The following is a 13,383-nucleotide window of genomic DNA, read 5'->3' on the forward strand; positions in this document are numbered from 1 at the left end:
ATACTGTGGTTGCCAATAAATGCACACAGCTTTGTGGCAAACGGCTTTGTCCCTGGTCGTTCTAACCCATTACGCTATATTGCTTCTCATATATTTTGGTTCTCATTTCTTACTTGAATTTTCATCATGAGGGTGTATTGAGATGATGGTTTGATACTAAAAGTTTATTGAAATAATAATTCTATCATCTACTCAAGACAATTCACTCAACATTCTGAAAGGGGTTCTCAATGAACAGGGAGCTGTCTTTATATTTGATCCGTAATTTGAAGAAGTCATCTCAGGGAGGGACATCAGGACAAACCCCCACATCTCCAATACTCACACTCACCCTGCTCTCTGATGACCCTATAAGGCCTCACATGTTCTTTCTGTGATTCTCAAACTTCTTAGTCTTGGGATCTCTTTGCACTCTTAAAAAAAAATGATTGAGGATCCCAAATTAGCATTTGTGTATTTAAATTATATCTATCAACATTTAAGATATTAATTGGTGGGGGGTGGCTGGGGTTATGGCTCAGTGGCAGAGCACTTGCCTGGCATGTGTGAGGCACTGAGTTTCATCCTCAGCACCACATATAAATAAATAAATAATAAAGGTACATCAACAACTTAAAAATATTTTTTAAAAAAAATTTTTTTAAAGATATTAATTGGGTGCAGTGGTGAACACCTGTAATCCCAGCAGCTTGGAGGTTGAGTTAGGAGAATCACAAGTTCAAAGACAGCCTCGGCAACTTAGCTGTCTCAAAATAAAAAATAAAAAGAGTTCTGGGGATGCCGCTCAGTGATTAAGCACCCCTGGGTTCCATCCCTGGTACACAAGAAAGAAGAAGAGATATTAGAAGTTAAAGCTGAGGAAAAAATATAATACTTATCATTTAAAAACAAAAATAATAAGCAGGTTACATGTTAACACAACAACATCTGTATGAAACTATTTGAAAAATAAAATAAAAATTTAATGAGAAGAATGGCATCATTTTACCTTTTTGCAAAGCCCTTTTTAATTTTTTAATTGATGCACTATAATTATACATAGTAGTGGAACTCTGTGACATACTTGTACAGGCACATAATGCAAAGCTCTTTTATGCTGGGTTCCACAGAAGGCAGATGGACCGTCATATCTGTTCTTGCATTTGGTCTGTTGTGATGGGTTATTTTGGTTGAAGCACATGAAGAAATTCTGTGAATAAGTAGGTTGCTATGCTGGACGCTGACCTAGGGGACAATGAGGGGAGCCGTCTCAAAGGGGTGATACATTGAATGACCAGAAATGTGAAGGACCCATTCCTGCAAAGTCTCTGGAAACAGCATTCCAGACACCAGGCACAGCACTGCAAAGGCCCTGAGGCAGGAATATCTAGGCATTTTTTAAGAATGGAAGGAAAGATAAACTTCATACTGGCCCATTCATTTATTTATTTATTTTGGCTTTGCTTATTGCCCAAAGATATTTATTCCATTAGGTAACTTCAAGCCATCTGCTGCATACTATCCTTTGTTCACAAATGCTTTTCTTTAGCTGATCCCCCCCCCTAAATCCCAGACTCACACCCCCAATCAACACCCCCTTGGGCCACTAAACAGGCAATGCTCAAAACTGTTCCTACCCAGCTCAGTTTAGGAATAAAGACCAACTAGAAATATCCAGCTCCACAATGACCCCAGTCCAGTTTCCAATAAATTTATCACTGATTGGGTTCCTTTCAGCACTGCAAAGCCTCAAAATAATCCTGACATATTTTCCTTGGCAACATCAATCAAACACAACAAAAAACAAAAACAAAACAATAAACAATACGGAACTGCTTTCAGAGCAGGCAAATTTGATTACAGAAGGTCCTGGTTTAACAATGATTCAAGTTAAGATTTTTTTCATTTTCACCATGGTGGTGAAAGGGATATGGATTCAGTAGAAATTGTAATTTTAAATTCTGTTCTTTTTCCTTGGCTAGGGATAGGCTCTATGGTCCTCACATGGGCTAGGCACCAGCATTGCCAGTGTTATGGATATTGTCTTTTAATATTTCTTAGTTGAAAAGGTGGACACACTACCTTTATTTATTTTTATGTGGTGCTGAGGATCAAACCCAGGACCTCACCCTGTGCCAGGGGAGCGCTACCACAGAGGTACAACCCCAACCCCAAGTTTTGTATATTTTGTTTTGGGTTTTTCTAGCGCATCAAGTCTAACAAAATATCATGTGTGTCTCCTGCTGTGTGGGTTAAGTGAATACACATATAACCATTGTTTTTTTCACTTTCAGTGTTCAGAAAATTACACAAGATATGCAATATACTTTATTATAAAACGCACTTAATGTTACATCATTTTGCCCAGGTGTAGGCTGGGCAAAAAAAAAAAAAAAAAAAAAAAAGTGTTCGGAGGAGGCGAGGCTAAGCTATGACGTTGGATAAGGTTAAGTTCATTTAGACCCGACAGTTTACTGGTGTAACTGTGGAGGAGCCTCTGCACTTAGCACACAGCCTCGTGCCATGTCTGCAATTGCTGCAGCTCACTGGAACTGTCTGAGCTATAGGAATTCCCGAGGAACTTTTTAAAAGCTTCAATGCGTCCCTCATTCCCACCCCCACCCCCACCCCGCACCCCCAAAGCCCTGGATTCAATTGTTCTGGAGTAGGTCCCAAGTGCAGCGTATTTATTTACAGGGCCTCAGCACAGTAAATCAGCAACCACGGGCAAGCTTAGGTTCGTCCCCACACTGGCTTCTGAGCTCGTTTTGAATGCATTCTGCCAACTGTCACACTGGTGGACTCCACTCTGCAGGCCTCCCCTATGGGCCGCACTTGACCTCGCTAAGCCTCAAAGATATGCAACAGATTTATTATGCGTGTATGGAGGGAGAAGGGGAAATCAGCATTGCTTTGGAAGGATTAGCGAAGCATGGTTGCAGTTTCCTGGCGTGCAGAGAGGCAAAGTCAGCTCTAGGGAACCCGGGAGAGCAGAAGGTGAAGCCGGTCACGTGTAGCACGCAACCCTGACGCCACGTCCCGCCATCAGCTGGGGCCTGGACTAAAATGGTCTCTCAGGTTCGCCCTCAGGTCCCGGAAGAGAGGGGGGTTACTGGATGCAAAGCGGAAGCAAAAAGGGAAAGAGAGAGCTGGAACGCTCGGTTGAGGCACCGCTGGGATTCGAACCCAGGATCTCCTGTTTACTAGACAGGCGCTTTAACCAACTAAGCCACGGCGCCTCCCGTGTAAGCAGCGCGAGAAACTATTCCCCATCTCTAGTCACTCCATGAGCCACGCGCGTGCGCAGAGGCTTTTTGATTTTTGAGTTTTAGGCGGCGAGGAGGCTGGATGCCGGCGCATGCGTGGCGTACATGCTTGCTGGCCTCAGAGAATTCGAACTCCACGTGTGCGTGGGGCCTGGGCGGGCCTGGTTTCCCGGTCTCGGTAGCGCCTCCTTGACGGAAACCGGATACCTGCCTGAACCTTTGTGGGGTCCTCGCTCAAGGTCTGCGCTTTTTGCTCGCCAGGCGTGGCGCAGGGGAGCCCCTGAAGGCTCCGGAGAACCCACGACCCGACTGCGCGGCGGGGCTGCTGGCTCGGCCCTCGGGACACGCTGGGAACTCCCGGCCCCACCAGCACCACGCCCTCAGCCGGAGCCGGCCACCGGCCCTGCCAGCCCCCGGGGGCCCATAACTTCATTTGGGCCGCTTCTTCCTGAGTCAGGGTAGCATCGCAGGGTACTCGGGACCCTGAGCTATCATAGCACCCAGATAGGGCAAGTAGGAGTCCTCCCACCCAGGCTCCCCCCTTGCTCCCCCGGGGTCTCCGCCCTCAGGCATACCAGCTACTTGTCCCAGCACTTTTCAGAGGGCTTTTGGGTAACACAAACGCGTGGAAGAGTCAGCTGCAGAACTGTTGAGTCTGTACAAAAATAGGAGCACGGAAAGGCTCGCTGTAGTCTTTTTTGTAATACCAACCTAGGTGCCCATCAGTAGGGGCAGTGTTCGTATATGCTAGTCCTCCACAGCCACAGTGATGACTACATCTGTAGTGTCTTCACGTGTTGGAAGGCCTCAGAACTTCTGCAAGGAGGGAGGCCTCTTGCTGGGAACGTGTAAGTGGAGTTTTGACAAGTTAATACATAAGTCGTTGTAAATAAATACTAAGCAGCCAACTTGAATCTAAGCAATAACCCCCCCCCCCCACACACACACACACACACCCTTGTGACTCACAGGGAAGGCACTAAACATGGGGCCTCCCTAAATGATTCTCAGATTATTGTGCTAATGCACAAAATCTTTGGATGCCAAACAATGGACACTGTAAATCAGTCCTGCAATCAAGTTTCTAAAATGGAGCACAGAACATATTAATGATATTGGGCAAAAAAAATCATGTGAAACTCACCAAGTGGAACAGGAGAATCTTCACATTTTTTAACTGAAAACTTCAGTCTTTCTGGATTGATCAATGTTCTACAATATGCAGTGGAAGCAGGAAGACTGCTGCACATATGCATGGGCATTCTGAAAATTCAAAAGTCTGGGGCAGAAAGCATGAAACATTCTGTAGTGGAAATACCACCACCACCTCTTGCATATTCAGACCTTCTTCTGCTCTAGGCAGATGGCCATCTGGGAGCATTAGCCAGTGTCTTAGTTGGTTTTGTGTTACTACAACAAAATATCTGACTCTGGGTCCTTTTTAGAGAAAAAAAATATTTATTGAGCTCATGGTTGTAGAGGCAGGAAAGTTCAAGATCATGCAGTGACATATGATTAGTGCTTCATATGGTGTCATAACATGGCAGATGGCATCACATGACAGGAGCACATGTAAGAACAGCAAGTAGCACATAGAAGAAACCAAACACAGGGGTGGCCTAACTTTATAACAATCTGCTCTTCTGCAAATTCAGTCCCCTGATATCTAACCCACTCCCAAGAGGCAGGTATTGATACCTTCCCATGGTGTGTCCGCCATTGGGGACCAAGCTTCCAGGATACGAACTCTTAGGGAACAAATCATAGTCAAACCATATAAGCCACAATGCCTTGCCATCCTCACCCACAGAGGGGGGACCCCACACATCTCCATGTTCATTTGACAAACCCATCCTCGGGAAATGCTGATACCAGTCCTAGAGGCCCAAGACTCCAGAATAGAAGTCCATAACGCATCCCCAAAATGAGACAGAATGAACACCAGGACGTGAAGCTTAGAAATAGCAAACTGCTTCTACAATTCATATGCACACTTGTTTTCCAAAGGAATCTAGATTTATTCTGCATGAAAACTGAAGTGTTCAACCCCCAAGGATGCTGTGGAGCTGAGGAGGTGGCCCTGCACTGAGAGCCCAGCCAGGGATTGGCCCCTGCTCCAATCTGACAGGGCCACTCAGGTGCGGAGGGACCCTGAGAAGGATCTCTGTGGAGAGCCCCACAACCTGGGTGACAGGTGACCCATGGTCAAGTCAATGAAAGGGCCCAGTGGCCGTCAGTCCTCCTTGTTCTTTGTTTCTGATGACGATGAAACCGCTGCTGGCAAGTCCATCGCATCTCTCCGGCAGAAGATACATTTGGTGACTATTTCAAATGAGCTGTCACTTTCCAAGGTAGAGAATGGCCTGTCACATTCTTCGCACTGACATGAAATATTTTAAGAGCAGAAAGGAGGTGCTGGTCAGAAAATATCAGGGCATTAAGTTGGAATCCTCCCCCCATCATCTGACTACTTTGGACTGGGCTGAAGTAAGGGCTCCCCTCTCAGGAGCCTCTAACCTCACAGAGTAGAGTCCACCCTACTGAGTGAACCCACATGGGCTTCTGCTCCGTCCCCCAACCCCTCCTCCAAGCTAAGCAGATGCTGCCAGCTCATGTCCCCTCCTGTGAGGGCCCTGAGGGCAGGAGTGGCAAGCCCCTGGGCAGCAGGGATGACAGGGCAGGTGTCCAAGCCTGTCTAGTGCTCTGTGCAGAGCAGAATTGTGGGAAAAGGGGGATGTCCTACCTCCCTGACATGCTAGGGAACACCCGACTTTTACCAAACCACGAGGTAAGCAGACAATTGCTGAACAAAACAGGGATTTCGACTAGATTGACATAGGTGCTGAGCACTCTCTTCTATCCTGAGCCTTTGTCTGACCAAAACATGTAGAATGGTGGATACGGATGGCACAGCTCGCCACATCATCTGCAGCCTACTAAGGAGTGAGCAGTGCCAAGCAAGGGTGGGGGACTCTAAGGCCATGGCAGAGGCCAATCAGCTGTTCCCACCCCAGCACAGTCCCCTTGGGACAGGCCTGCACAGTGGCATTCCCCTATCCTGGCACTCCAAGCCCCTGTGCTTTTGCCTCCTTTCCAGCGCTCTGGTCAGCTGGAGGGACTTGACAGACCCTGCCTGGGGCAGGCCTTTTGGGAAATCTGCCCTCTGAGGTTTCTCCTGTTGATTCAGAGCGAGTCAAGTGCAGTGGGTTCATCTTCGCTACAGCTTCAGGTAGGTCTCTTTCTTCTTTCTTTTGCAAGATATTTGATCCTTTACCTACCTTCTTCAGCAGCTCCAGGTCTCATGGAACAGTCTCCGTGGGTCCAACCCCAAAACAACAAGGCTCCCAGAGGAGGAAGCTCCAGGGCAAGTTGGTAAGGGACAGAGACAATCAGTGCTTTGTGGCTAGTCAGTTTCCAGGGTCTAAGGACTAACATGGTCACAAAGGCCTTGAGGACTAGCTGGCCACAAAGACAAGGTCCATGTGGGTCCCGTCTCTCACCTCCCTGCCCTGCAACACTGCTCACAGTTTAGCACAGTCCCAGAAGCAGTACAAGAACTTTTTTTTTTTTGGTACTGGAATTGAACACAGGGTTGCTTTAAATATATGAACTATATCCCCAGCCCTTTTAATTTTTTTTTTTTTTGAAACAGCGTTCACTAAATTACTGAGGCTGGCCTTGAATTTGCAACCCTTCTGCCTCAGCTTCCTGAATTGCTGGGATTATAGGTGTGTGCCACCCTGTCTGCCACCCACTCTGCCAGCCAGAACTTCCGAGGGCTTGGTGGTAGAGGGGCACATCTTCTGCCTCAGTGGCTGGACCTTGAGGAGCCAGGTGAAGCAAAACATGGGCCCACCCTACTACCAAGCACTTGCACTAGAGAAACATGGGCTCCTGAGCCTGTTGCATGGAAAACAGAGAACTGGGACCCAACCAGTTTCTGCGGCTAGAACATAGAAGGCTTACATAGTCCAGCTGTGTGTCCATCATTTCTCTACTGACCAGAATTCCCCCGGACCCCATCTTCTCCAGGCCCTCTCATTCACTCCACTCCACCTGCCTCAGGGGCCCTGCACTGGCTGTCCCCACTGCTGGGAAATCCTTCCCCTAAATATCTGCCCAGCTGTCTCCTTTAACACCATCCAGTCTGCACATGTGTCACCTTCTCAGAGACCCCCACCTTTTGAAATATTGCAACTCCAAGCACTCCCATTGTCCTTTCCTCTGTTATTTATCTTAGAATTATTGATCATTATGTGACTTACTGCATATTTTTCTTGTGTCTTTATACCTTGTCTCCTCTTTTAGAATGTAAGCTCCACAAGGCAATTCACAATTCACTCTGTTTGTCCACAGTTATTCCCCAGTTGCCCAATACATGTTAGCTCAAAGAATAAATTAAACTGTACAGGGTTAATAAACATCTTCACTGAGCTTAATTTTACCCAATACCCACCTGTTTCACTAGTTTCCCCATAGCCTTTTGGTTCTCAATTACCAAAGGAACTTGGTCGATCTTTTCAATATTCCATAGTCTCATGGTCCTATCCTAAAACAGGTTAAACAGTAAACCGGCTGTCACACAAAAAAAATAAGACTGTGGTACATCCTTACAATGGAATATCATTCAATGACCAAAAGAAACATGCTGTCAAGCCACAAAAAGACAAAGAGGAAACTTAAATGCACATTATTAAGCCAAAGAAGCTATTCTGAAAAGGCTACAGACTACATAATTCCAATGATATGATATTCTGGGAAAGGGAAAACTATAGACAGTAAAAAGAGCAGTGCTTTTCAGGAGTTCTGGGGAAGAGGAGGAAAGATTTTTTAGGGCAGTAAAACCATTCCACATGCTACCCAGTAGTGGGTACATGGCATGCACTTGGCAAAACCCATAGACTGTACAACACAGAGTGAAACAATATAAACTATGAACTTTAATTAACAATTCCAGAAAGGAATTCAGTCTTGTTGACACCTTGATTTTAGTCCAGTGAAACTTCGTTGGACTTCTATCCTATGGAATGTTAAGACATTAAATTTGTGTTGTTTCATGTTTAAACAGTGCCATCTGTGGTAATTTTTTATTGCAGCAATTTAAAAAAAACTAATAAACTGAATAATATTACAGTTCCTAAGTTAACAGTTGCAACTAAATGTCTTACAGAGAAACAATGGGAAATTTAGGGAACAGGTGTGTTGGCCTCTTGCAGTGCAGAGTTCTCAAATTTTTACCAACAATCACAGTTTCCAAATATCAAATGGTTTGTCAAATCAGGGCAAAAAAGAAAAAGAAATGTTCCCCATAGTTCCTAGATACTTTGATTCCAAAGTCGGAGTTTCAGATTCTCTCCTGGATTTCCATAAAGATTATTTTACTTTATTTTTTGGTATTGGGGATTGAACCCAGGGGCACTTACCACTTTACCATTGAACTACATCCCAGTCCTTTTTATTTTGAGGCAGGGTCTAAGTTGCAGAGGCTGGTCTCCAACTTGTGATCCCCCTGCCTCAACCTCCTGAGTCACTGGGATTATAGGGATTTGTCACAGTGCCTGACTTTTATGAGGATGTTAATGAATCTGCAAAAAAACATTTTTTAAAAGCATGCTGATATTGGGCTGGTATTGTGGCTCAGCAGTAGAGCACTCGCCTAGCACGGGCGGGACCTGGGTTTGATTCTCAGCACCACATAAAAATAAAGGCATTGTGTTGTGTCCATCTTCACCTAAAAAATAAATATATATATAAAAAATCAATCAGGGTAAATAATAAAATATTTAAAAAAGAAAAAAAAAAGCATACTGATATTTATGTAAACACAAACTAGGCTTTACTCACTTATCTACATATTCAGCAGAAAGTGAAAATGTAAACTTTGGCAAGCTCCATTCATTCTAAAAACTTTTAATGAAAGTAAATGAAAAGCTAAATGTCCAGCACACCTTGCATCACACATTCCTAAAAAGGAGTACAATTTATTTACCTATAATGTTGGGTCTTTCATAGTAAGAGCTTGGGGTACTTTTCACCTTCCTCAATCTGTATGAAGCACTAAGTTGATTTTAGAAATGGAAGGAGACATCTCCTTTAAACATGTGCCTACCACTTGGCTATTATCATTTCTAGCTATCAAAAGATGTTAAAATGATGACTTGCTGCAAAAATCATATTTTTAAGGTATAGAAAAAGAAGAATGATACATGATTTTGAAATACATCAAGGATGATAACAGAGAAAAGAATAACCATAACACAAATTTATTTACTGGTTTTCTAAAACTATTTGATGATCTTTGAAGAGGCCACCATGAGTCAAAAAAAAAAAAAAAGTGATTGCACCTGAGTTGTTCAATGTTAGTGCAGCTTATGACAAAAATTATACAATGTAAAGTTGCTCATTTTCTGAAAAATACTATAATTTATTTGGAATCCAACTAATATATCAAAAGTTCAAATTACCTCTGTGCTTTAAAACAATTTTCCCTGAGAAAGCAAGATCTAAATTATGATGTCATCCAATGTACTTCAGAATGTTTAAAAATAATGGACATTTTAGATGGGTGCAGTCTGCATGATGAAGATCTGAGGGCAAAGGATCTGGATGACAAATATCTGGTCTATTAAAACAAGCCTGTCAACTTAGTCACTTGGACATTTTTGGAGAGCTGAAACGTAATTCCTACAAAGCTAAAAACCTGATGTTGCTAGTAAGAAATTTCTAAGTATTCCATGTACAAATCCTTTTGTTGTGAGAATATTTAGCTTTATGTTCTGGGCTCACCTAGGAATTGATATCATGTGAATTTGGTAAGAACAGAGCTGCAAGAATTTTGTTTGACAGGTTTCAGCTTCACCTTTTTATAAAAGAAAAGTATGTCCTAGCTGGGCACGGTGGTACATATCTATAATCCCAGTGATTTGGGAGGCTGAGGTAGGAGGATTGCAATTTTTAGACCAGACTCAGCAATTTAACAAGGCCCTAAGCAATTTAGGGTAGAGTGGCCCTGGGTTCAACCAGAAGGAGGAGGAGAAGGAGGCAGAGGAGGGGGAGGGGGAGGAGGAGGACCTAAAGAATACAGGCAGTTCAACCAAGTATGAAAACAGAAAAGTAAAAAATATCCTGCTATATTATGGTCAAAAAGAAACATGTCATTGCTCAGTTTATGTGATAAAACGTATAAAACATTATCATTTCAGTCATTCATAATCATACAGTTCAGTGATATTTAAATACATTCACCACGTTGTGTTACCATCACCACTATGATCACAGGTTTTTCATTATTCCCAACAGAAACTCCACTACCAATAATAACTTCCCCTCACCACTCCCTCCAGCCCAAGCAAACACCATTCTACCTGTCTTTATGAATGTAACAACTCTAGGTCCCTCGTGTAGGTGAATTCATACAGTATCTGTCCTTTGCAACTAGCTTAGTTCATTTAGCATAATGACTTCAAGGTCCATCAAGGTGGTAGTATGTCAGAACTTCCTTCCTTTAATGGTCAAATAATATTCTATTTTATGTATATGTCACATTTTGCTCATCCATCATTCATTCATCGGTGGACACTTCCTTTTTCCTTTTAGCTATAGTCAATAATGCAGCTATTAACATGGGTATACAAGTATCTTCTTGAGTCCCTGCTTTCATTCTTTTGGGTATATACCCTGCAGTGGAATCAACAGGTCCTGTGGTAGTTTAGTTCTATATCTGACCTTTTGAGAAACTGCCAAACTGTTTTCCATGGCAGCGACACTACTTTACATTCCCACTGGCAAATGCACAAGGGTTCCAGTTTCTCCACATGCTTTCCAACACTTGTTATTTTCCATTGTTTTGGTTATAAACCCCATAGTAGGTATGAAGTGGTGTCCACTGTGGTTTTGTCTTAGATTTCCCTAATGACCACTGATGTTGAGCACCTTTTCATGTGCTTATCGGTCAGCAGTTTAACCTTCTTTGAAGGAATGTCTATTCGAGTCCTCTTGCCTATTTTTGGATTGGGTTTTTTTTGTTGTTGGGCTTTAGAAATTCTTTATATACTATGGACATGAATCCTTAAGAGATACATGATTGGCAAATATTCTCTCACGCTGTAGGTTGTTTTTTTGCTGTCTTTATATTATCTATTGTGTGTGGCTCTTGTTCTTATATTCGTGAAATTGTTGCCAAAACCAGTATCATGAAGATTTTCTAGAATGTTTTCTTTTAAGAGTTTTGTAGCTTTAGTTCTCAAGTTTAGGTCTTTGATTCATTTGGGGTTAATTTTTATACAGTCGTCTCTTCGTATCCACAGGGCATATGTTCCAAGATTCTCCAAGAATATCAAAATCTGTAGAAGTTCAGGTTCTCTATATTAAATGGTAAAGTGTTTTGCATATGTGTTGAGAGCCACAGCCAAATGGGCCCCAGCAAACTTTCAGACTGCCAGCTGATGATTGGCTCACAGCAGCCCCAGCAACATCTAGCTGATTGGCTCCTCTGCGGTGATGCTCATTGGGCTGTTTCCCTGCCTTTTCAGGCCACTGAGCTGCTCATTGGGGGACTTTTCTGGCTCCGCCCATGCGACCCAGCCAATCGGCCTCAAGAGCAGGAGGATTGTGGGAGGTGGAGAGGCTGGTGGTGGGGGAAGTGGCTTGTGGGAAGCCGGTGGTGGCAGTTGGGCTCTGAGGGTTTTTCCTGAGGAGTTGTTTTGTTTGGCATGTGTGGTTCTAAAAATAAAGTTAGTTTCTTTTGACAAGTGGCTCCTGAATTGTGCCCAGCCAGACTGCGGCACATATGACTATGTACATATTCCTGTATCCTTATGATCTCTATATTACTTATATTACCTAATACAATATAAATGCAATGAGAAAAGATTATATGGTTAGGGGAAAATGACAAGGAACAAAGGTCTGTTATGTACAGTACAGATGCAGTTTTATTAATTGTGCTTTTGTTTGTTGTTTTATTTTATACTTTCAATCCATTGTTGACTAAATCCATGGATATAGAACTCAGGAAAATAGAGGTATATGGTATGAGGTAAAGGTTCAATTTCATTATTTGGATGAGAATATCCAGTTTTCCTAGCACCATGTTGAAAAGACTGCTTTTTCCCAAAAAATCAATTGAACAAATAAGTTAGGGTTTATTTCTTGATTTGCTATTCTATTCTATCTATCTATATGCCTGTCCTATGCCAGTACCATATATTTTGTTGGTTTATTTTGGTGCTAGGGATTGAACCCAGGGGCACTTAACCACTGAGTCACATCCCCAGCCCTTTATAATTTTTTTTTTTTAATTTTGAGACAGGGTCTTGCTAAGTTGCTTTGGCCCTTGCTAAATTGCTAAGGTTGACTTGCAATCCTCCTGCCCCAGCCTCCAAAGCAGTTGGGATTATAAGCATGCACCACTGCGCCCAGCTCAGTACCACAATTTTTTTTTAATATTTTTTTAGTTGTCAATGGATTTTATTTATTTATATGTGGTGCCAAGTATGGAACCCAGTTCCTCACACATGCTAGGCAAGTGTTCTACCACTGAGCCACGACCCCAGCCCAGTACCATACTTTTAATTACTGTAGATCTGTGGTTAATACTGAAGTCAAAGGAGTGAGGCGTCCACCTTTTTCCTCTTTTTTCCTCCACCTCTTCCTTCTTCATTCCCTAGGACCCTTCAATTCCTTAGGAATATGAAGATTAGCTTTGCCATTTTTGTGAAAACAGCTGTTAGAACTTTGATAGGGGTTGTTTGGGATCTACAAATCACTTTGGGGAGTACTGTCTTCTTAAAAATGGAAAGTCTTCCTATTTATGAATGTAGGATGTCTTTCCATTTATTTAGGTCTTCCTTAATTTGTTTCAGCTTTCTGAGGCCTTTTTAAAATCATAGTTGGGTTTTGGATTTTTCAATGCCTTTTCTGTGTCAATTGAGATGATCAGGTGTGGTTCCCCTCCTTGTTCTATTAATGTTGTATATTATATTATATTATATTAATTGTATTTAATTAAATTTATATTAATTAAATTTATATTGAAGTACCCTTGTATTCCTAGGAATGGTAAATAATGGTTTTATTTGCTAATATTTTGTTTCTGTTTTCATAAGGGATAATGATCTGTAATTTTCCTGTGATATAT

General features: G+C 42.7%; 1 protein-coding gene and 1 non-coding gene across 2 annotated transcripts in view; both read right to left on the reverse strand.

Annotated features, from left to right (window-relative positions):
* Nucleotides 1-3,144: 3,144 nt before the first annotated feature.
* On the reverse strand, nt 3,145-3,218 carry Trnat-agu (transfer RNA threonine (anticodon AGU)). The gene has a single exon. It is a non-coding gene; the product is annotated as a tRNA-Thr (tRNA).
* Nucleotides 3,219-5,478: 2,260 nt separating this feature from the next.
* Nucleotides 5,479-13,383, reverse strand: part of Wdr88 (WD repeat domain 88) — a 37,796-nt gene continuing 29,891 nt past the window's right edge. Inside the window, exons 10-11 of the mRNA XM_076837550.1 lie at nt 7,702-7,794; nt 5,479-5,625 (exon numbers count right to left, since the gene is read on the reverse strand). Coding sequence (XP_076693665.1) covers nt 5,479-5,625; nt 7,702-7,794 — 240 coding nt within the window. The remainder of the gene's footprint in view (nt 5,626-7,701; nt 7,795-13,383) is intronic.

This window comes from Callospermophilus lateralis, chromosome 18 (genome assembly GCF_048772815.1).
Source record: "Callospermophilus lateralis isolate mCalLat2 chromosome 18, mCalLat2.hap1, whole genome shotgun sequence".
Lineage (NCBI taxonomy): Eukaryota > Metazoa > Chordata > Mammalia > Rodentia > Sciuridae > Callospermophilus > Callospermophilus lateralis.